Source organism: Salvelinus namaycush, chromosome 34 (assembly GCF_016432855.1).
Source record: "Salvelinus namaycush isolate Seneca chromosome 34, SaNama_1.0, whole genome shotgun sequence".
Lineage (NCBI taxonomy): Eukaryota > Metazoa > Chordata > Actinopteri > Salmoniformes > Salmonidae > Salvelinus > Salvelinus namaycush.
In genome coordinates, this window is record NC_052340.1 from 17,876,489 (window position 1) to 17,901,381 (window position 24,893).

Here is a 24,893-nt window from a genome sequence, read left to right on the forward strand (position 1 = left end):
CATTAGTGTTTTTCAGATTCTGTATGCTCATGTACATTTTTAAGAAGTACAAGCAGCTAGTCCATGATACATACATTTATTGATTTGACATAAAGACAAAAGTATGTATACTCAAACTTCCTCTTTTTAATTCTAATCTAGGAAACATTCAGAATAATAGCTGTGTAGGCTGGGGAATCAGGCTGGGGAATCATTAACACATTGCTAGGGAACTGTGACCAGGATATCCTGCTTTATTTTTACTCCTGTAAAGAGGAGCTGTGTGCTGCTCTGCTCCACTTGCCATGGGCTAATGGATCACGCTTCTTCAGCAATTAAGTGGGTATTTGGAATTAATCATTGTGGGGTTTTGCTATGGTACTACTGAATACAGACCAGTGGAGGCTGGTGACTTGAGAAATTGAGGAGGATGGGAGACCCACGGTATAGGTGCGGAACGCACGGAGACCACAAGGTGTGTTTCAAAAATCATAGACTAATTATTTTGACCTAAATTATTTTAATAGACATTTTATAGTACAATATTATGGGGAAGGAGAATGAGAGGGCTACTTACACAGTGTTGGAAAGGGATCACAGCAGGGATTGAATGAGGGTATGAGGCATGAGTTGAGGTGTTCAGAGGCTTGACCAGTGCTGGACAGGATTTTACTGGGAAGACAAAACAATAACACAACACACTACACAGTTAGACAAAGAGCTAAGAATGAGTTAGTCCAAGCAAGGAGTAAAATATTTGTGTAATACTGTGATTGTGTATGTGATTGACTCTACATACAGTAATGAGAGAAAATGTATAGGGGTACTCACAGTGCTTGGAAGGGAAACATTCAACGTGCCAGTGGATGAGCGGCCACATGAGACGTTGTGGCTTCAGTTCATGTCAGGAGAAAGTTGACAAAGGTAGTGGAGTAGTCACCACCTCCTTAATCATAGCACATGAGGGGACGTAGCTTTAAATACAAATAGCAGATGCATTTCATTACAGCTGCGCCATCGTAGGTTTGGACAACGATTTTCTCTATGAAGTTCAACTCAGACATCTCAAAATTCATAAAGGCAAACAGACTGCGCATCTCGCCCACTTGACACATCAAAGTAGCCCAAGAAACGTCCCTGAATAAAGCCCTGATCATCCACATATCTGACGATAACTGACAACTGCAAGCAGACTGGTGCCACCATAGGTCCCAGAGCGGTGGGCAAATTTTTATATGTGGTTTAAAAAAAATGGTTGGCCCTGGGGGAGATGAAAACCCTGTCAAACTGCAGCTACCTTCTTGTTCATATGAATGATATCTAGACTAGATTAGGAGGGGGATTTCCTCTACCCAGACACAGAGACAATAGAACTCACAGGGCTGTGCTTGCTTTATGCATGTTTGCATCTTGCAGGCCTATGCAACTGTAGGCCTTTAAAAATAAATTACTCACATCTGCCATCACTTTTATGTCGATTGATTAATTCCAGATAATCATTTTGGATTTAAAACGTATAGGCAGCCTAGCCAGCCCTATTTGGAATATAATCTAAATTTGATCACATTCAAATTTTCTCCTGACACACAAATGGACTATAAAGACATAACGTTACCAATTAGTTTACCCAGACCAGATGGACAGGGTGCATAGGCTGTATGCAGCTGCTCTTATTAGTAGCCTACAGTTGATCAGACTGAAAAATATTTTCATCCCATACAGCATGTCAGATTTCTAATGTTTAGGTGTCGCCTAGGCTGCTGCAACATTTATATCATGAGTTTTTGCTTGTCTGTCCGGAGTGATTAGGTGTTATCATCTTTCCTAAATAAATACCTTAGAAAAGTGTAAAGCCTACTTGAGCGCACGCGCAAACATGTCCTGCATCAACCTCTTTAATCCTAACGTTTAATGGCTAACGTTTAATGGTTGATGCGATGGAAGCTATCAAATCATTCGGAATTGTTTTCGACATCCCAGAAAAGATGTTCAGCATGTAAAGCATCGTAACGTGCAATTACAGGCGGCTTGATGATCGGCTCTCTGTTAACCAGCTATACATCTGATACCAGTTGGTATTGATGATAGGCTCTCTGTTAACCAGCTATACATCTGATACCAGTTGGTATTGATGATAGGCTCTCTGTTAACCAGCTATACATCTGATACCAGTTGGTATTGATGATAGGCTCTCTGTTAACCAGCTATACATCTGATACCAGTTGGTATTGATGATAGGCTCTCTGTTAACCAGCTATACATCTGATACCAGTTGGTATTGATGATAGGCTCTCTGTTAACCAGCTATACATCTGATACCAGTTGGTATTGATGATAGGCTCTCTGTTAACCAGCTATACATCTGATACCAGTTGGTATTGATGATAGGCTCTCTGTTAACCAGCTATACATCTGATACCAGTTGGTATTGATGATAGGCTCTCTGTTAACCAGCTATACATCTGATACCAGTTGGTATTGATGATAGGCTCTCTGTTAACCAGCTATACATCTGATACCAGTTGGTATTGATGATCGGCTCTCTGTTAACCAGCTATACATCTGATACCAGTTGGTATTGATGATAGGCTCTCTGTTAACCAGCTATACATCTGATACCAGTTGGTATTGATGATAGGCTCTCTGTTAACCAGCTATACATCTGATACCAGTTGGTATTGATGATAGGCTCTCTGTTAACCAGCTATACATCTGATACCAGTTGGTATTGATGATAGGCTCTCTGTTAACCAGCTATACATCTGATACCAGTTGGTATTGATGATAGGCTCTCTGTTAACCAGCTATACATCTGATACCAGTTGGTATTGATGATAGGCTCCCTGTTAACCAGCTATACATCTGATACCAGTTGGTATTGATGATAGGCTTCCTGTTAACCAGCTATACATCTGATACCAGGTGGTATTGAACGCGCTCACCTTCTCATCCTTCTTCATGAAACTGATCTCAGGCAGAGGTCGACCCTCACTTTTAATCTGCACCTTTTCCGTGTACCCCAGAGAATGAAAGGGGTTCTTCAACAAAGTCCACAACATTTTCGGCAGCGTTGGCCATTCTACTATTCTGGTGGAGAAAACTGTACACTCGCGCTGGTAGCTAGCTAGCTACTGAAGTTAACAGTGCAATTTATTTAAATTTGCCTTAACTGGGCACAAATAAAGTTCTTAACCCAAGAAAACAATTTATAATATACCTCCTCCATCTCCTGTAATTTGAAAAAACAAATTTGAATTGAATGTCTCAAAAATGCTCAACTATCACTCTTCACTCTTAATTTCTATCCAACAATGTCACCAATATTCTCAACACATAGAACCCCCATAATGCTCTGTGACACAATCCCAATACAACACACACTAGGTTTGTTCTCTAATCCTACATCTATGATTGGATGGACAACATGTCAGTTCCTACTGCAAATGCTTCGATTGGTTGGAGGACATCCTCTGGAAGTGGTCATAATTACCATGTATAGCTATGGAAGTGGGTGAGGCCTACCAGCCTCCTAGGTTTTGTATTGAAGTCAATATAGCCAGAGGATAGCTGTCCTCCGGCTACACCATGGTGCTAGCCCAGACAGTTCTGTTGAAGTTACACTGTTTTGCAATGAAGGTCTACAGTATTTTAACCAATTATTTGGTGACCTATGAATATATTTAGTTTTATCTAAAAAGGATAACTTTTTAAAATTAATGTTTCATTATTTTTATGAAATTTCACTGAGGAGAATGGTCCTCCTCTGAGGAGCCTCTGCTGATACAGACCAATGAACACCATGCTGTTTAGATGGACACCATGCTGTTTAGATGGTTGGGAACCAACACTGCACAGCATACATTTCCCCTGGTGGAGGTTTCAGAAACACCCCAAAAGTATCCAGCCATGGTCATCGAATCACATAGACTCTAGGTAATTTCTAGGATATTTTTGGCCATAGAGAACAACAGATGAACGTTGTCTCACTTTGATTATAACACTATACATTGTCATTCAGAGGGCTATTGCAGTTCACCACCCTTTTAGCCTTGTGAATGTGAACTCACCCTGTGAGAGGCTGGGGGAGTGTTGGGTGTTTAAGGGGAGGAGGCCGTATGTTTGGGGGTGATTTGAAGTAGCTTAGAATGGAAGGAAATGTTTCAGTCCCCGTAAAACAGAGAGTAGAACAGGAGTGACACGTAGGAGCAAAGAGCAGACTGTGTGGTCTGCTTGTGGTAGGTCTTCTGTCACAAATTATAAATATTCTTTGAGCTAACCCATTCCGACCCAGCTATTGCAGTTGTGCAGGAGGACAAATGAGTGAATTGGGAGATCTTGAACAGTTGCTATGTGTTGTCTAACAGAAGTGAATTACCACAAACAGAATGGATCAGGAAGTGGTCTAGAAGGCTCTTATTTGACCTTTTGGTTTGCCAAGGGGGAACATTGGTCTACTGTTTATGTCTCAAAGCTCTTAGCTTAGATCTCCTCTAGACTGTTTGTTTTTGTCTGTTTTTACCATTTGGTTCTGCAGCTGGTTCCAAGCCAAAAACACGTAGAGAGGGTGCTATGTTATGTGGAACCAAATAACACGCAGTTAACTGTCTTTTAGCAGCCCAGTGTAATGGAAGGGAGAACTTGTGCAAAATGTATTTCATAGCGTTTTTCTCCCCTCTGTCAAGACATGCATGAAGCTTATCCCCTCTCCCCTTGTTGCTATCATCAGCATGACTGTCTTCAGTCCCCAGTTAGAAGGCAAAGCTTCAGCATGATTGTCTATTGATGAAGGTAGTTTTAATCAACCAGCTCACAAACGCAGCCTTTGACACTTACTGACTACCACATTGCGTAACTATTTGCTTGGCAAACCACCGCTTCCTGGTTGGGTCTTTGGCAGGAGCCTGCTGGTGGCAGTGGGAAAGTGAGGCTGAGACGTATGCAGCCTTATGTTTTGAAAGGTCAATCCCTAAAGTCCAATAACGAACAAACGACTGCAGACAAATAAGGAAATGAAGAGAGAAATGATGTGGTTAAAGAACAGGCTTATAAATGTAGTATGATTAGGAATGACATTATTACAGGGCATTACACATAGAGATCCTATTAAATTGTTATATTTAATTCCATAGCATTACACCTCCTAGTTCTACTGTAGCCCTGGGATACATAAAGACTCAAGCCTTTACAGCCTGTTCCTCTGTCGGCAGTGGTCTCAACACAGCTTTTGTGTGACTGTACAACACCTCTGCCATGTCACCATGTTCCACCACCGCAAGGCAATAATGTGAGCAGGTTTGCCGTGTGTGTGTTGATGTCGGTTTCGCTTGTGTCTGGCGTTTCATCCTGTTCCTGTTTGTATGCATTAGCCTGAGTGCCACTCAAAGGCCATGGGGAGCGGGGCAGGAAACGGTGAGTTCACCCAATCCTGTTAATGTGGAACAGCATTTAATTAGATCCGCTCAACGTGGTGGACGGGACGGCCCCGGTGTCTGTAGAGTAACATCTCACTGGATGTCCCTGGAACAGTGCAGGAAAAGCAAAAAACATTGTGCAGATTTTGCTGAGTCGCAGAAAGTACAGACAGTGAAGAAATAGGTATAAATCTGAAATGGGCTTCCTCTGCTGTTTAGCGTCTCTGATTGGTCCTTTGATCTGTGCTGATAGGAGAAAGGGATAGTGTATGTGGGCCAGGACGGCTAGGTTACAGTTCAGCCCAGCTGTGGTGGGCAGTTGAGTGGGTTTCTTGTTCGTTTGAACTCCTCAACAAAGCTCCTCCTATATAGGGGAAACCCCTTACTGAGAACTGGGTGGATATTACATAAATGCCCCTATGTGAGATCTGATAGTGGAGGGTGAACATGTCTGAAGTTAAAATACATTCCCTCAGGCCTCTGTTAATCCAACTGGAGTTACAGACCGGGTGGGTGGAGTAGAGATACTGTAGCTATTAGCTAATGATACCTCATCATACATGAACTCACCCATAGTTTTTCTGTGATTTAATTGTCTATATTTTTTGATGTGTTTGATAAAGGGATGTGTGTCCTGGCTGAGGAGACAATAGAGCTGGTTGGTTGAGATGGTGGTGTTTTCTCTCCCCAGTCTGTGTTATGTGTGTGACTCACAGCCAAATCACATTGAGCCATAGATCCAGCATCGCAATCCAATTTGCCACACCATGAAGAATGGAACATAAATGCACATTTCACCATCCTCCCCGCTCTCCCCCTAACCTTTTCACTCTGGATAGTACGAAGGCATTTAAATGTGGTGTGACTGGCTATTGTGGAGCCTTTTTCAGTCCTTCACCTCCTCCCATCTCCCCTTTCCCCTCCCTCCCTCCCTACTTCCCTCCCTCGGTCTCTGTGCATGTCATTACACAACATGACAGTACGTCATTATAAAAGGAAGGAACGAGGGAAAGGTGGCATAAGGAATGAGAGATAAAGGAGAGAGTGATTTCTATCTCTGCTGGTTAAGCTTCAGGCATACAGGAAGTGTGGCGGTCCACTCTGGCTCCTTGGAAACTAAGGGAGAGGGATGAAAGCTGTAATCTGACAACCGATTGATTCTCATCATAAACCTCCCCTGTCAGCTCTGAAGCACTGCACAGATTTACACTGAAACTTGCTCTGGCTGTGTTTTCTGCTCCACGCATATTTCAATGGGTGGTTAAGTATCATACTGTTATGAATTAGCCACAGTTTTGTTTGTCTGTGTACTATTCTAGAGACTTTGGAGATTCTCTTATTGTTTTGAAATTGGAGTATGATTTTCCCTATTAACATTCTTTGAGTTATTGAAGACATTAGATACCATCATCCGGTTGATGGTTATAGCTACTTACAGTCACTTCCTCTAGACCAATGGGGAGGATAAGTGCACTGCTGTAAGCTACCTCAATGTCTCTCTCACACACACACACACATGCATACACACGCCACAATAGCTCCCTTTAAACACTCCTGAGTTGCCTTAACTTCTTTTCTACTTTCAGACTCAATGGTTCTGGTGATGCTAGCAATGGTGAGGAGAGGCGGGATGGAGTGGGGCTGGGGTGCTGGTGGTAACCATTTATGGGAAAGCGGTAAGATGGAGTGGGCTGCAGGACGGGCGGAGAGGAGGGTGCTGTCTGAGAGGGAGAGAGACCGGCCCTGCAGATCTAGAACAGCACTGCCTTTTGTCTGCCTGTTTCAGACAGTTATTTATAAACCCAGTAAACCCTCATTGCATTCCAGCCTGCCACAGATGCAACCAGAGCAGAGCTGCACCTCACCCATGTGTGTCCTCTTTGTCTCTGACTAGAGCTCTGGGGAATTTAGTTTGATCTGGAACAACATTACTCAGGGCCATTCAGTGGTGGTTTATATTGACGTTTGCTGAAACGAGAGGCAATTCGGCAAAGGACATTTTTACACATTGTGGGCTAATTGTCTTTCTCGTAAAGTTGGCAGCCTATGGCTTTTAACTACGTTTAACTTTGACCCTTGCAATTGGTTTATGGGACTTTGTGCTCTTTAATTTTGTCCTGGCTGTTGTGTTTTTATGGGCTATGCTTGTGGTCTTCCGGTGACTCATATTTGGGAGGTTCGTCCTCACTTGGCAACAGGGTCTTAGGTTTCATGTTAACATATTACTTATTAAAGGCCCAGTGCAGTCACATGTGATTTTCTTGTGTTTTATATATATTTCCACACGGGGGTTGGAATAATACTGTGAAATTCTGAAAATGATGATAATGCCCTTTTTAATGTAAGAGCTGTTTGAAAGACCGCCTGAAATTTCAGCCTGTTTTGGTGGGATGGAGTTTTGGCCTGCCTGGAAATTACTTAATAGACCAATAGGAAAGAGTTCCAAACCTCTTTGCCAATAACAGCTAGTTTTCAGTTTTCCACTCAGACCACTCCTAGACAGTCCAAGCAAAATTCTTACATGAGAAATTGCTCTCTTGCTAATTAAAATAGTAAAAAAGAATCACTGTAAGGTACTTAATTGTTACCCAGAAATTATTTGATAGAGATAAAAACAGCTGAATTTGACCTTTTTTTAAATTAGTGCTCAGAAGAGTGTGGTTCTCTCGCTCCCTCTCTCTCTTTTCCTCCTGACACTTTATCTCAGACTATGGAAAACATTAATCACACTTCTCTGGCTAGCCAGGATTTAAACCCACAATGAGCTGCCAGTCAAGTAAAGGCAGTCAATTTATTCTCTGGACATACTCTCCTCTCTCCAGCCCCTTCTCTCTCTGCTGGCTCCTGTTGTGAGCTAGTTTACTGTACCAGTGCAGTGGAGGCAGTTCTGGAGCAGGTCCAACTGCTAAAGGACTCCACTTCTCCACCCCTCTAACCAGGCTCTGCTTGTTAAGAAATTCAGGAAGTGACATAGGTCTGTCCCCACCAACTCTGTCATCAAAGCTCCACAACTCTCTCTCGCTGCAGGCCACAGATCACATGAGATAATGGTTGCTACGTTACATGATGTGAAAATGACAGTGTGGATATAGGAATGCGTTTGCTTGTGTTTCACTGTTCATACTTAATGGAAGGGAAACTGCTATGAAGCAAACAACTCTGGGCCACTTCTTAACGACTGCAAACACACTTGAAAAGATAAGCTCCCTCCTCCCAACTGTCCATGGTCCAACTCCATCACTCTTCCTCCCTTCTTTTTGAGGGGAAAAAAGGACTGAGCAGATCTTTGGAACATGGAGTCAGTGTTTTCTTTTTTTTCTTCTCTACCTTCTCGATTATTGGCAGGCTTTGAAAGAGTTTTCTCTTTTCCGGTAAATGCTAGGCCTGATTACAAATCACTGTGAAGCTCCCCTAGCCTAGACCAGCCTTTCCCTTCCTTCTCTGTGCAGCTTGAAGTGTTTAAAAAGGCAGGAGATGGAGGAGACATACTGTCTCTCTGAACCCAGGGGAAAACGGGGAAAATCTGCCCGTCACAGCCAATTCAATCATGTGTTTTAGACTCTTTCTAACAGTAGTTATTACCTGACAGTCCTACAGTCTGGTGGTGTTTCAGTAGAGCAGCACAGTGTTTCTGTGGGTTAACTGTGTAATGATCTGCTGCTGTGTGTGGATTGAGACGAAAGGGTGATTTGTAGGAGAATGAGTCCAGTAAGTCAACTGAAGACTCATGAGGCAGCTTAAAACATTACTCCACAGTTCACCACTCTACTCCACCAGTCTTAATACTGTACTTGGGGGATTTTACAAAAATAAAATAAGCAATTGTTCTGAGGTTTTATGTAAAATTTCACACCCCTCCCTCCTATGCAGAGACGTAAAGTCTAGCCCAAAGCAATCACCGCCAGTGGGTTACCAGAGGCTCTCCTTGGTTTCACTGCCTAGCCTCTCCCACCGGGATCATGCATACCTATTCATACAGATCAATGAGATTTGACTGTTATTGGCTCCAATAACAATGCAGTTACATGAGGTATTATAGACGACCGAATGACTGGATGGTGGAAATAGGATTTTAGGCTGTGTGGATTACATCATCTTGTCTAGCAAACCCCTAAACTGCTGAAATAAGATATCACAGAAACCAGGGCTTACCAAGGGCTAGTGACCTCTGAGTCTCTGGGAGACTTCAGATCTGTGCTATTGGGATGCTGGTGCTGAATTACAGAGTGCAAAGCACAACTCACTGTGTGCCTTTCACTCTTTGATACATGGGAAGCTTGAAGAAGAGGGCTGGTCACTTTACCTCTACACATGGAACGCTCTGCTGAGGACCGCCGATTTGTATCTGTGTTTTATCCTCTGACTCACTGTCTTTCTGTGTGTGCGGTGTGAATGTGTGCGCGTGCGCCTTTGTATGATCAGGAAGAGGCCTCGTAGGATAAGAAGGCCTGTACAGGATGGGAAGGCTTTGAAGAAGGACATTGCTCAGTGTTTATTTAAAAGGTTTCCCTTGTAAAGTTTAGATGTGAAATGGCAGGGCTGCCGGGTCAGAGGGGATGAGGGTTGTAGGGTTGGCTAGGGGAACATTAGGGGGAGGCAAGTGGCAGGAGTCTTCTTTAAGGCCATGTTCTTCCTGCTGGGGTATTAACAACCTGACCTTTGCCCCCCCCCCCCCCCCCCCCCCCCCCCCGTCAGATAGTGACACTGAACTGGCTTCTCAGCTGTCTGTAGGGCAGGCTGCCCTCGGCCTGGCTCCCTCCGTCTCTCCTAATCTGTCTCTCAGGCTTGTTCTCTCTATTTGTCTCTCTCACACACAGACATGTATAGACATTTACACCCAGAAGACACACTAACTATTATACTGTACACATACACCCTGGTCAGACCCACACTTCAGAGCTAACTCTCATAATTCTCCTGGGCTGCAGGGGGATCCATATCAGTATATGTTTTCATACCTGCGTTCATTCCATGCATTGCCATTTCAAATGACTTGGCAAAAATTAGGTCAAGGAGTTGGGGGATTTTTGGTCCATGTTGAGGTCTTAAGCCGGCACGCCAATGAAAGCTGCACCCATAAGTCTCTCTGACCAGTCTCCCAATCCATGCTCATCTGATTTGAGAACATATTGTCGGAGCAAAGCAGATGTGGGAGAGACGGCAGAGGATGGGTGTGTTGAGGAGTCAGAGGGTACAGGAGATTCTCTATACATGTTGATGATGCTGTGAGAATGGGGTTGTAAACTGTCAGGGAGCAGGAGAGTGGTTTATTGGTGGGGGTTGTGGGGAGGGGGTTTAGGCGGGTGTCCAGATGTACAGCTCAGCCGTAAACTCCAGAGCCCTGCCTGCAGCAACACGAAACAGATGTGCCTTTTAATGAGCGTAAGAGGAGAGGAGGAAATGGGTTAATGGATGGAGATAAAGTCTCACAATGTAACCCAATTTCACTGTAGGTTTAATCTGGTACCAGGTAATGGAGGAACGGGACGAGCTACAACTCTTCTCCCCAGAGGACAGCACAATAGATGTATACTGTACATGTCAGTCCATTTCTGAATAAAATGAATGTCTGGGAGGCAGAAATGCTGGTGATCTGTATCTTTTTATTCCATGTTCACAGAGGTGGACGGGACACTTTGGTCGACGTTTCACCCTAGTGGCTTTTATCAAGACCGTCCCATCTCTTTATGACATGCATTCTGTACTGTGAATGTGATGTGGGTGTATTGTAGTAGAGGTGAGAAATCGGTCTCAGATGCCTGCCTGCGATCCAAGGCTTTATATATATCAGGCCCGGATAACAGTGGGGGGTGGGGTGTCTATTGACTCTGGTCTTGCGGCGTTGGAGCCAAATATCTGGGAGCTAGCTGCCACTGGTCTATAGTTTATGATGCAGTACAGTCGCATGGCCAGTGTCACTGTGATTTACAACCCTACTCATTGGCCTTGGAGAGCACAATGAAACCTAAAATACACCTTCACTAAGATGCACTATATATCTCTCTGGGGGTTACAGTGTGTGTATAGCTTCATGTTTTATTGGATCATTTAATAACATTGCTCAGGCTCTTTGAGGAGCCTAGTAATGTTTCAAGGACATCAGAAAATGCTATATTTTGTAAGGTCCCATTAGAAGTCCAAGCCCAGCACTATCAACACGTTGGCCTATATAAGACATGCACACAATAACTGCTATGTAACACCTAACATGATGCATGATGCCAATAGATCTAACAATCCTAGTGTTTCAGTAAACTCTAAGTATAGGAAGGCAGAAATCCTCAGGAGATGGTGTGTTCTGAAAGATCTACATGATAATGTCTGTCCATGTAAAGCAGCTGTGCTGCTGCAGTGTTTATCAATATTAACCCCCTGTGTTGTGATGGGACCTGAAGCTGGAGGAGCACAACCAACCAGTCAGTCTCTCTGTGTGCATCCCAAATGGCACCCTATTCCCTTCTATAGTGCACTACCTTTAACCAGGGCCCTTGTCAAAAGTAGTGCACTAAAAAGGGAATAGGGTGCCATTTGGGATGTAACATCGGTCTCTAACAGGGAATAGGAGGAGGAGTGGGAGTTAAACGTGGGGTCAATCAGGGGTCAAAAGAGGGAGGGAGCTGTGTAAATGCACATAAGAACCCAGTGGACCGAAGCCACCAATCGAGCCTAAACATAGAACCCTGTTTCACTTTGTTTATGTAGCTAAATGTATCCCTCTTGTTTATTTACTAAAAGCATCGGAGGATGTTCAGGTTATTCTTAGTGGTTTCTCATGTGTGTTATAGTAGGCTATGCCATTGTAATGTTTTCTATTCGATCATCATGGAGGCTAAGCAGGTGCCAGCAAAAGCTTAATGTGGTCTTAACAAGGTGTGTGTGGGCATGTGTTTTCAGGACATGTGGTGTTTGTGTGTGTTTTGAGTTGAGGAGGATGCTGAGGCTGCACTGTCTAGCCGGCCCCATGCCAGGAACCACTCCATAAAGTATTGGATTACACTTTTTGCATGAGAGAGTGGGATTTGAATTACCTCTGGCAGGCGCCTGGGACAACCAGGAAAAATTTGCCCTGAGGGCAGTTCTCTCTCTCTCTCTCTCTCCCAGTGGGTGAGGCAGGCGGGCCATGGTGATGCCAATCTCTAACGGACTGGCGGCAGTACCCATTGGCCAGACCAGAGCCAGAACCTCTCTCTGCTATCTTTATCTTTGCCGTCTCTATCTGAGAGAGCCAGCAGGCCTTGACGAGAGGCAGGACGACAGCAGCTTAAATTCACCACTGGAGCTTTTATACAATAAAGTAGGGCTGTGAATATTTGTTTCATTTATTTAACTAGGCAAGTCAGTTAAGAACAAATTCTTATTTACAATGATGGCCTACACCGGCCAAACCCAGACGACGCTGGGCCAATTGTGTGCTGCCCTATGGGACTCCCAATCACGGCTGGATGTGATTCAGGATTTGAACCAGGGACTGTAGTGACGCTTCTTGCACTGAGATGCAGTGCCTTAGACCACTGCGCCACTCGGGAGCCCCACCACTCATGGCAAAATTGAAAACACGAAGCAGACCACTCTTTGGTCCTTTAAAAACCTGCTGTATGTAAAATATTGTGTGACATGGTTTGTTTCCAGCATTAGAGCTGTTTTCTTAAAGGAAGTTAAGTCCTCTTCGTACCACAATACTAACTAGTATCGCGATACTGGTATCGTCCCGGCCCTAGTTTGCAGTGTATCTTGTGAACATTATTATTCCACAGCAATGCAAGCGGTGAACTTCCTACAGTTGTGGGCTACACTCATTTAATAATTGACTCATGGGGTATGCAGGTCTAGGGTGAGAGATACATTTTTGCTTTTACACAGACAATCTCCCTGTGTGTGTCTGGTCTGCCATTTCTGTAAACCAGTCAGCCCTGCACACACACTGTGAGAGGGAGACGTGGGGCCAGGCAGGAGGATTGTTCTAAAAACCAGCGGGAGTGAAGATTGTACCCCCTGCCTTGGTGATCTTTGACCCTGCAGTATGTAGCCCTCTGAGGCGACCCACGCCTGTGGAAGATACAATGATGTGTATATATCTATTGAGTACTGGCTTTTTACTCCTTTACAAGCCCCCTGCTTTTACGTTGCATTCTTCCCTAAAAAAAACGTGCACGGTGGAGCCCAGCCATACAGAGTCCGAGTTAGGATTAAGAGCCTGCATTTAGAAAGCGGTTTTTGTGCTGCAAACACGAAACTGAGAGAAAAAGAGAGGGGGGAGACAGTAAAAGAGGGGTGTTTCTTCACCCCTCTTTTACTGTCTCCCCCCTCTTTTTTTCTCTCTTTTTCCACCCAGCTATTCCCCCTAAGCCCTCTGACATTCTGGCACCTGTTTTCCTCAGAAAACCGTTAATTTATCACTGAATTATTAACTAAGAGCCCACAATGTGTTCGTCACTCCGTGACATGTCCTGACGGGAACGGGGTGGTTGCCATGGCAACGCAGGCCTCTATTGAAAAGCAGTTTCGTGTGTGCGTGCAAGGGGGTCCACAACGGCAAAATTGTTGGTTGGGTCAATTCATATTTTAAGAGCTAAGTATGATATAGCAATAACATGCTGCATTGAAAAGGCAGGGGACAGATGTGTATTACTGTTGTGCATCAATGTTTATCCATCATAACAGAGGTCATATTATAACTGTACTGTGGTACAGAGAGTGTTTATCCATCATAACATACTGCACTGTGGTGTTTATCCATCATAATATACTGTACCGTGGTGTTTATCCATCATAATGTACTGTGGTGTTTATCCATCATAATATACTGTACCGTGGTGTTTATCCATCATAATATACTGTACCGTGGTGTTTATCCATCATAATATACTGTACCGTGGTGTTTATCCATCATAACATACTGTACCGTGGTGTTTATCCATCATAACATACTGTACCGTGGTGTTTATCCATCATAACATACTGTACCGTGGTGTTTATCCATCATATTATACTGTACCGTGGTGTTGATCCATCATAACATACTGTACCGTGGTGTTTATCCATCATAACATACTGTACCGTGGTGTTTATCCATCATAACATACTGTACCGTGGTGTTTATCCATCATATTATACTGTACCGTGGTGTTTATCCATCATAACATACTGTACCGTGGTGTTTATCCATCATAACATACTGTACGGTGGTGTTTATCCATCATAACATACTGTACCGTGGTGTTTATCCATCATAACATACTGTACCGTGGTGTTTATCCATCATAACATACTGTACGGTGGTGTTTATCCATCATAACATACTGTACCGTGGTGTTTATCCATCATAATATACTGTACCGTGGTGTTTATCCATCATAACATACTGTACCGTGGTGTTGATCCATCATAACATACTGTACCGTGGTGTTTATCCATTATAACATACTGTACCGTGGTGTTGATCCATCATAACATACTGTACCGTGGTGTTTATCCATCATAACATACTGTACCGTGGTGTTTATCCATTATAACATACTGTACCGTGGTGTTGATCCATCATAATATACTGTACCGTGGTGTTGATCCATCATAACATACTGTACCGTGGTGTTGATCCATCATAATATACTGTACCGTGGTGTTGATCCATCATATTATACTGTACCGTGGTGTTGATCCATCATATTATACTGTACCGTGGTGTTTATCCATTATAACATACTGTACCGTGGTGTTGATCCATCATAACATACTGTACCGTGGTGTTTATCCATCATAATATACTGTACCGTGGTGTTTATCCATCATAACATACTGTACCGTGGTGTTTATCCATCATATTATACTGTACCGTGGTGTTTATCCATCATAACATACTGTACCGTGGTGTTTATCCATCATAACATACTCTACCGTGGTGTTTATCCATCATAACATACTGTACCGTGGTGTTGATCCATCATATTATACTGTACCGTGGTGTTGATCCATCATATTATACTGTACCGTGGTGTTGATCCATCATATTATACTGTACCGTGGTGTTGATCCATCATATTATACTGTACCGTGGTGTTTATCCATCATATTATACTGTACGGTGGTGTTTATCCATCATATTATACTGTACCGTGGTGTTTATCTATTATATTATACTGTACTGTGGTGTTTATCCATCATAACATACTGTACTGTGGTGTTTATCCATCATAACATACTGTACTGTGGTGTTTATCCATCATAATTTACTGTACTGTGGTGTTTATCCATCATAATATACTGTACCGTGGTGTTTATCCATCATAACATACTGTACCGTGGTGTTTATCCATCATAACATACTGTACCGTGGTGTTTATCCATCATAATATACTGTACTGTGGTGTTTATCCATCATAACATACTGTACTGTGGTGTTTATCCATCATTATACTGTACCGTGGTGTTTATCCATCATATTATACTGTACCGTGGTGTTTATCCATCATAATATACTGTATCGTGGTGTTTATCCATCATTATACTGTACCGTGGTGTTTATCCATCATAATATACTGTACCGTGGTGTTTATCCATCATAATATACTGTACCGTGGTGTTTATCCATCATAATATACTGTACCGTGGTGTTTATCCATCATAACATACTGTACCGTGGTGTTTATCCATCATAACATACTGTACTGTGGTGTTTATCCATCATAATATACTGTACCGTGGTGTTTATCCATCATAACATACTGTACCGTGGTGTTTATCCATCATAATATACTGTACCGTGGTGTTTATCCATCATAATATACTGTACCGTGGTGTTTATCCATCATATTATACTGTACCGTGGTGTTTATCCATCATATTATACTGTACCGTGGTGTTTATCCATCATAACATACTGTACCGTGGTGTTGATCCATCATAACATACTGTACCGTGGTGTTGATCCATCATATTATACTGTACCGTGGTGTTTATCCATCATAACATACTGTACCGTGGTGTTTATCCATCATATTATACTGTACCGTGGTGTTTATCCATCATAATATACTGTACCGTGGTGTTTATCCATCATATTATACTGTGGTGTTTATCCATCATAATATACTGTACCGTGGTGTTTATCCATCATATTATACTGTACCGTGGTGTTTATCCATCATAATATACTGTACCGTGGTGTTTATCCATCATAACATACTGTACCGTGGTGTTTATCCATCATATTATACTGTACCGTGGTGTTTATCCATCATATTATACTGTACCGTGGTGTTTATCCATCATAATATACTGTACCGTGGTGTTTATCCATCATATTATACTGTGGTGTTTATCCATCATAATATACTGTACCGTGGTGTTTATCCATCATATTATACTGTACCGTGGTGTTTATCCATCATAATATACTGTACCGTGGTGTTTATCCATCATAACATACTGTACCGTGGTGTTTATCCATCATATTATACTGTACCGTGGTGTTTATCCATCATAATATACTGTACCGTGGTGTTTATCCATCATATTATACTGTGGTGTATATCCATCATAATATACTGTACCGTGGTGTTTATCCATCATATTATACTGTACCGTGGTGTTTATCCATCATATTATACTGTACCGTGGTGTTTATCCATCATTTTATACTGTACCGTGGTGTTTATCCATCATAACATACTGTACTGTGGTGTTCATCCATCATATTATACTGTACTGTGGTGTTTATCCATCATAATATACTGTACCGTGGTGTTTATCCATCATAACATACTGTACTGTGGTGTTTATCCATCATATTATACTGTACCGTGGTGTTTATCCATCATATTATACTGTGGTGTTTATCCATCATATTATACTGTACCGTGGTGTTTATCCATCATAACATACTGTACCGTGGTGTTTATCCATCATAACATACTGTACCGTGGTGTTTATCCATCATAACATACTGTACCGTGGTGTTTATCCATCATAATATACTGTACCGTGGTGTTTATCCATCATAATATACTGTACCGTGGTGTTTATCCATCATAATATACTGTACCGTGGTGTTTATCCATCATATTATACTGTACCGTGGTGTTTATCCATCATAACATACTGTACCGTGGTGTTTATCCATCATAACATACTGTACCGTGGTGTTTATCCATCATAACATACTGTACCGTGGTGTTTATCCATCATAACATACTGTACCGTGGTGTTTATCCATCACATTGTACCGTGGTGTTTATCCATCATATTATACTGTACTGTGGTGTTTATCCATCATTATACTGTACTGTGGTGTTTATCCATCATATTATACTGTACCGTGGTGTTTATCCATCATAACATACTGTACCGTGGTGTTTATCCATCATAATATACTGTACCGTGGTGTTTATCCATCATAATATACTGTACCGTGGTGTTTATCCATCATAACATACTGTACTGTGGTGTTTATCCATCATAACATACTGTACTGTGGTGTTTATCCATCATAATATACTGTACCGTGGTGTTTATCCATCATAACATACTGTACCGTGGTGTTTATCCATCATAATATACTGTACCGTGGTGTTTATCCATCATAATATACTGTACCGTGGTGTTTATCCATCATAACATACTGTACCGTGGTGTTTATCCATCATAACATACTGTACCGTGGTGTTTATCCATCATAACATACTGTACCGTGGTGTTTATCCATCATAATATACTGTACTGTGGTGTTTATCCATCATAACATACTGTACTGTGGTGTTTATTCATCATAACATACTGTACCGTGGTGTTTATCCATCATAACATACTGTACCGTGGTGTTTATCCATTATAACATACTGTACCGTGGTGTTTATCCATCATATTATACTGTACCGTGGTGTTTATCCATCATAACATACTGTACCGTGGTGTTTATCCATCATAACATACTGTACCGTGGTGTTTATCCATCATATTATACTGTACCGTGGTGTTTATCCATCATAACATACTGTACCGTGGTGTTTATCCATCATAATATACTGTACCGTGGTGTTTATCCATCATAATATACTGTACCGTGGTGTTTATCCATCATAACATACTGTACCGTGGTGTTTATCCATCATAACATACTGTACCGTGGTGTTTATCCATCATAACATACTGTACCGTGGTGTTTATCCATCATATTATACTGTACCGTGGTGTTTATCCATCATAACATACTGTACTGTGGTGTTTATCCATCATAACATACTGTACTGTGGTGTTTATCCATCATAATATACTGTACCGTGGTGTTTATCCATCATAACATACTGTACCGTGGTGTTTATCCATCATAATATACTGTACCGTGGTGTTTATCCATCATAATATACTGTACCGTGGTGTTTATCCATCATAACATACTGTACCGTGGTGTTTATCCATCATAACATACTGTACCGTGGTGTTTATCCATCATAACATACTGTACCGTGGTGTTTATCCATCATAATATACTGTACTGTGGTGTTTATCCATCATAACATACTGTACCGTGGTGTTTATTCATCATAACATACTGTACCGTGGTGTTTATCCATCATAACATACTGTACCGTGGTGTTTATCCATTATAACATACTGTACCGTGGTGTTTATCCATTATAACATACTGTACCGTGGTGTTTATCCATCATATTATACTGTACCGTGGTGTTTATCCATCATAACATACTGTACCGTGGTGTTTATCCATCATATTATACTGTACCGTGGTGTTTATCCATCATAATATACTGTACCGTGGTGTTTATCCATCATAATATACTGTACCGTGGTGTTTATCCATCATAACATACTGTACCGTGGTGTTTATCCATCATAACATACTGTACCGTGGTGTTTATCCATCATATTATACTGTACCGTGGTGTTTATCCATCATAATATACTGTACCGTGGTGTTTATCCATCATAATATACTGTACCGTGGTGTTTATCCATCATAACATACTGTACCGTGGTGTTTATCCATCATAACATACTGTACCGTGGTGTTTATCCATCATAACATACTGTACCGTGGTGTTTATCCATCATAATATACTGTACCGTGGTGTTTATCCATCATAATATACTGTACCGTGGTGTTTATCCATCATAATATACTGTACCGTGGTGTTTATCCATCATAACATACTGTACCGTGGTGTTTATCCATCATATTATACTGTACCGTGGTGTTTATCCATCATATTATACTGTACCGTGGTGTTTATCCATCATAATATACTGTACCGTGGTGTTTATCCATCATAATATACTGTACCGTGGTGTTTATCCATCATAACATACTGTACCGTGGTGTTTATCCATCATAACATACTGTACCGTGGTGTTTATCCATCATATTATACTGTGGTGTTTATCCATCATATTATACTGTGGTGTTTATCCATCATATTATACTGTGGTGTTTATCCATCATATTATACTGTGGTGTTTATCCATCATAACATACTGTACCGTGGTGTTTATCCATCATAACATACTGTACCGTGGTGTTTATCCATCATAACATACTGTACCGTGGTGTTTATCCATCATAATATACTGTACCGTGGTGTTTATCCATCATAACATACTGTACCGTGGTGTTTATCCATCATAACATACTGTACCGTGGTGTTTATCCATCATATTATACTGTACTGTGGTGTTTATCCATCATATTATACTGTACCGTGGTGTTTATCCATCATAACATACTGTACCGTGGTGTTTATCCATCATAACATACTGTACCGTGGTGTTTATCCATCATAACATACTGTACCGTGGTGTTTATCCATCATAACATACTGTACCGTGGTGTTTATCCATCATATTATACTGTACCGTGGTGTTTATCCATTATAACATACTGTACCGTGGTGTTTATCCATCATATTATACTGTACCGTGGTGTTTATCCATCATAATATACTGTACCGTGGTGTTTATCCATCATAATATACTGTACCGGGGTGTTTATCCATCATAATATACTGTACCGTGGTGTTTATCCATCATAATATACTGTACCGTGGTGTTTATCCATCATAATATACTGTACCGTGGTGTTTATCCATCATAATATACTGTACCGTGGTGTTTATCCATCATAATATACTGTACCGTGGTGTTTATCCATCATAACATACTGTACCGTGGTGTTTATCCATCATATTATACTGTACCGTGGTGTTTATCCATCATAATATACTGTACCGTGGTGTTTATCCATCATAATATACTGTACCGTGGTGTTTATCCATCATATTATACTGTGGTGTTTATCCATCATATTATACTGTACTGTGGTGTTTATCCATCATAACATACTGTACCGTGGTGTTTATCCATCATAACATACTGTACCGTGGTGTTTATCCATCATATTATACTGTACCGTGGTGTTTATCCATCATATTATACTGTACCGTGGTGTTTATCCATCATAATATACTGTACCGTGGTGTTTATCCATCATAACATACTGTACCGTGGTGTTTATCCATCATAATATACTGTACCGTGGTGTTTATCCATCATATTATACTGTACCGTGGTGTTTATCCATCATATTATACTGTACCGTGGTGTTTATCCATCATAACATACTGTACCGTGGTGTTTATCCATCATAACATACTGTACCGTGGTGTTTATCCATCATAACATACTGTACCGTGGTGTTTATCCATCATAATATACTGTACCGTGGTGTTTATCCATCATAACATACTGTACCGTGGTGTTTATCCATCATATTATACTGTGGTGTTTATCCATCATATTATACCGTGGTGTTTATCCATCATAACATACTGTACTGTGGTGTTTATCCATCATAATATACTTTACTGTGGTGTTTATCCATCATAATATACTGTACCGTGGTGTTTATCCATCATAATATACTGTACCGTGGTGTTTATCCATCATAACATACTGTACCGTGGTGTTTATCCATCATATTATACTGTACCGTGGTGTTTATCCATCATAACATACTGTACCGTGGTGTTTATCCATCATAACATACTGTACCGTGGTGTTTATCCATCATAACATACTGTACCGTGGTGTTTATCCATCATAATATACTGTACCGTGGTGTTTATCCATCATAATATACTGTACCGTGGTGTTTATCCATCATATTATACTGTACCGTGGTGTTTATCCATCATATTATACTGTACTGTGGTGTTTATCCATCATATTATACTGTACCGTGGTGTTTATCCATCATATTATACTGTACCGTGGTGTTTATCCATTATAACATACTGTACCGTGGTGTTTATCCATCATAACATACTGTACTGTGGTGTTTATCCATCATAACATACTGTACTGTGGTGTTTATCCATCATAATATACTGTACCGTGGTGTTTATCCATCATAACATACTGTACCGTGGTGTTTATCCATCATTTTATACTGTACCGTGGTGTTTATCCATCATAACATACTGTACCGTTTTGTTTATCCATCATATTATACTGTACTGTGGTGTTTATCCATCATATTATACTGTGGTGTTTATCCATCATATTATACTGTGGTGTTTATCCATCATATTATACTGTACTGTGGTGTTTATCCATCATATTATACTGTACCGTGGTGTTTATCCATCATATTATACTGTACCGTGGTGTTCATCCATTATAACATACTGTACCGTGGTGTTTATCCATCATAACATACTGTACTGTGGTGTTTATCCATCATAACATACTGTACTGTGGTGTTTATCCATCATAATATACTCTACCGTGGTGTTTATCCATCATAACATACTGTACCGTGGTGTTTATCCATCATTTTATACTGTACCGTGGTGTTTATCCATCATAACATACTGTACCGTTTTGTTTATCCATCATATTATACTGTACTGTGGTGTTTATCCATCATATTATACTGTGGTGTTTATCCATCATATTATACTGTGGTGTTTATCCATCATAATATTCTGTACCGTGGTGTTTATCCATCATATTATACTGTACCGTGGTGTTTATCCATCATAACATACTGTACCGTGGTGTTTATCCATCATAACATACTGTACCGTGGTGTTTATCCATCATAACATACTGTACCGTGGTGTTTATCCATCATAACATACTGTACCGTGGTGTTTATCCATCATAACATACTGTACCGTGGTGTTTATCCATCATAACATACTGTACCGTGGTGTTTATCCATCATAATATACTGTACCGTGGTGTTTATCCATCATAACATACTGTACCGTGGTGTTTATCATCATAATATACTGTACCGTGGTGTTTATCCATCATAATATACTGTACCGTGGTGTTTATCCATCATAATATACTGTACCGTGGTGTTTATCCATCATAACATACTGTACCGTGGTGTTTATCCATCATAACATACTGTACCGTGGTGTTTATCCATCATAAAATACTGTACCGTGGTGTTTATCCATCATAACATACTGTACCGTGGTGTTTATCCATCATAATATACTGTACCGTGGTGTTTATCCATCATAACATACTGTACCGTGGTGTTTATCCATCATAACATACTGTACCGTGGTGTTTATCCATCATAACATACTGTACCGTGGTGTTTATCCATCATAACATACTGTGCTGTGGTGTTTATCCATCATAACATACTGTACCGTGGTGTTTATCCATCATAATATACTGTACCGTGGTGTTTATCCATCATAACATACTGTACTGTGGTGTTTATCCATCATAACATACTGTACCGTGGTGTTTATCCATCATAACATACTGTACCGTGGTGTTTATCCATCATATTATACTGTACTGTGGTGTTTATCCATCATAACATACTGTACCGTGGTGTTTATCCATCATAACATACTGTACTGTGGTGTTTATCCATCATAATATACTGTACCGTGGTGTTTATCCATCATAATATACTGTACCGTGGTGTTTATCCATCATTTTATACTGTACCGTGGTGTTTATCCATCATTTTATACTGTACCGTGGTGTTTATCCATCATAACATACTGTACCGTGGTGTTTATCCATCATATTATACTGTACCGTGGTGTTTATCCATCATAACATACTGTACCGTGGTGTTTATCCATCATAACATACTGTACCGTGGTGTTTATCCATCATAACATACTGTACCGTGGTGTTTATCCATCATAACATACTGTACCGTGGTGTTTATCCATCATAACATACTGTACCGTGGTGTTTATCCATCATAACATACTGTACCGTGGTGTTTATCCATCATATTATACTGTACCGTGGTGTTTATCCATCATAATATACTGTACCGTGGTGTTTATCCATCATAACATACTGTACCGTGGTGTTTATCCATCATAACATACTGTACCGTGGTGTTTATCCATCATAACATACTGTACCGTGGTGTTTATCCATCATAACATACTGTACCGTGGTGTTTATCCATCATAACATACTGTACCGTGGTGTTTATCCATCATAATATACTGTACCGTGGTGTTTATCCATCATAACATACTGTACTGTGGTGTTTATCCATCATAACATACTGTACCGTGGTGTTTATCCATCATAACATACTGTACCGTGGTGTTTATCCATCATATTATACTGTACCGTGGTGTTTATCCATTATAACATACTGTACCGTGGTGTTTATCCATCATAACATACTGTACGGTGGTGTTTATCCATCATAATATACTGTACCGTGGTGTTTATCCATCATAATATACTGTACCGTGGTGTTTATCCATCATTTTATACTGTACCGTGGTGTTTATCCATCATTTTATACTGTACCGTGGTGTTTATCCATCATAACATACTGTACCGTGGTGTTTATCCATCATATTATACTGTACCGTGGTGTTTATCCATCATAACATACTGTACCGTGGTGTTTATCCATCATAACATACTGTACCGTGGTGTTTATCCATCATAATATACTGTACCGTGGTGTTTATCCATCATAACATACTGTACCGTGGTGTTTATCCATCATATTATACTGTACCGTGGTGTTTATCCATCATATTATACTGTACCGTGGTGTTTATCCATTATAACATACTGTACCGTGGTGTTTATCCATCATAACATACTGTACTGTGGTGTTTATCCATCATAACATACTGTACTGTGGTGTTTATCCATCATAATATACTGTACCGTGGTGTTTATCCATCATATTATACTGTACTGTGGTGTTTATCCATCATATTATACTGTACTGTGGTGTTTATCCATCATAACATACTGTACTGTGGTGTTTATCCATCATAACATACTGTACTGTGGTGTTTATCCATCATAATATACTGTACCGTGGTGTTTATCCATCATAACATACTGTACCGTGGTGTTTATCCATCATTTTATACTGTACCGTGGTGTTTATCCATCATAACATACTGTACCGTTTTGTTTATCCATCATATTATACTGTACTGTGGTGTTTATCCATCATATTAT

At 40.7% G+C, this 24,893-nt stretch overlaps 1 protein-coding gene across 3 annotated transcripts in view; it reads left to right on the top strand.

The window, feature by feature from the left end:
* Window positions 1–24,893, top strand: part of LOC120029031 (nucleoredoxin-like) — a 72,497-nt gene that overhangs the window by 23,161 nt on the left and 24,443 nt on the right. Inside the window, exon 1 of one of the 3 annotated variants that reach the window (XM_038974324.1) lies at window positions 254–318. The exons of 1 other annotated variant lie outside the window; for it this stretch is intronic. Coding sequence is in view for 1 of the 2 variants with exons in the window: in XM_038974323.1 (XP_038830251.1) it covers window positions 410–454 (45 nt within the window). In the remaining variant the exon portion in view is untranslated. One more of the 3 variants, XM_038974323.1, reaches the window with a different exon arrangement.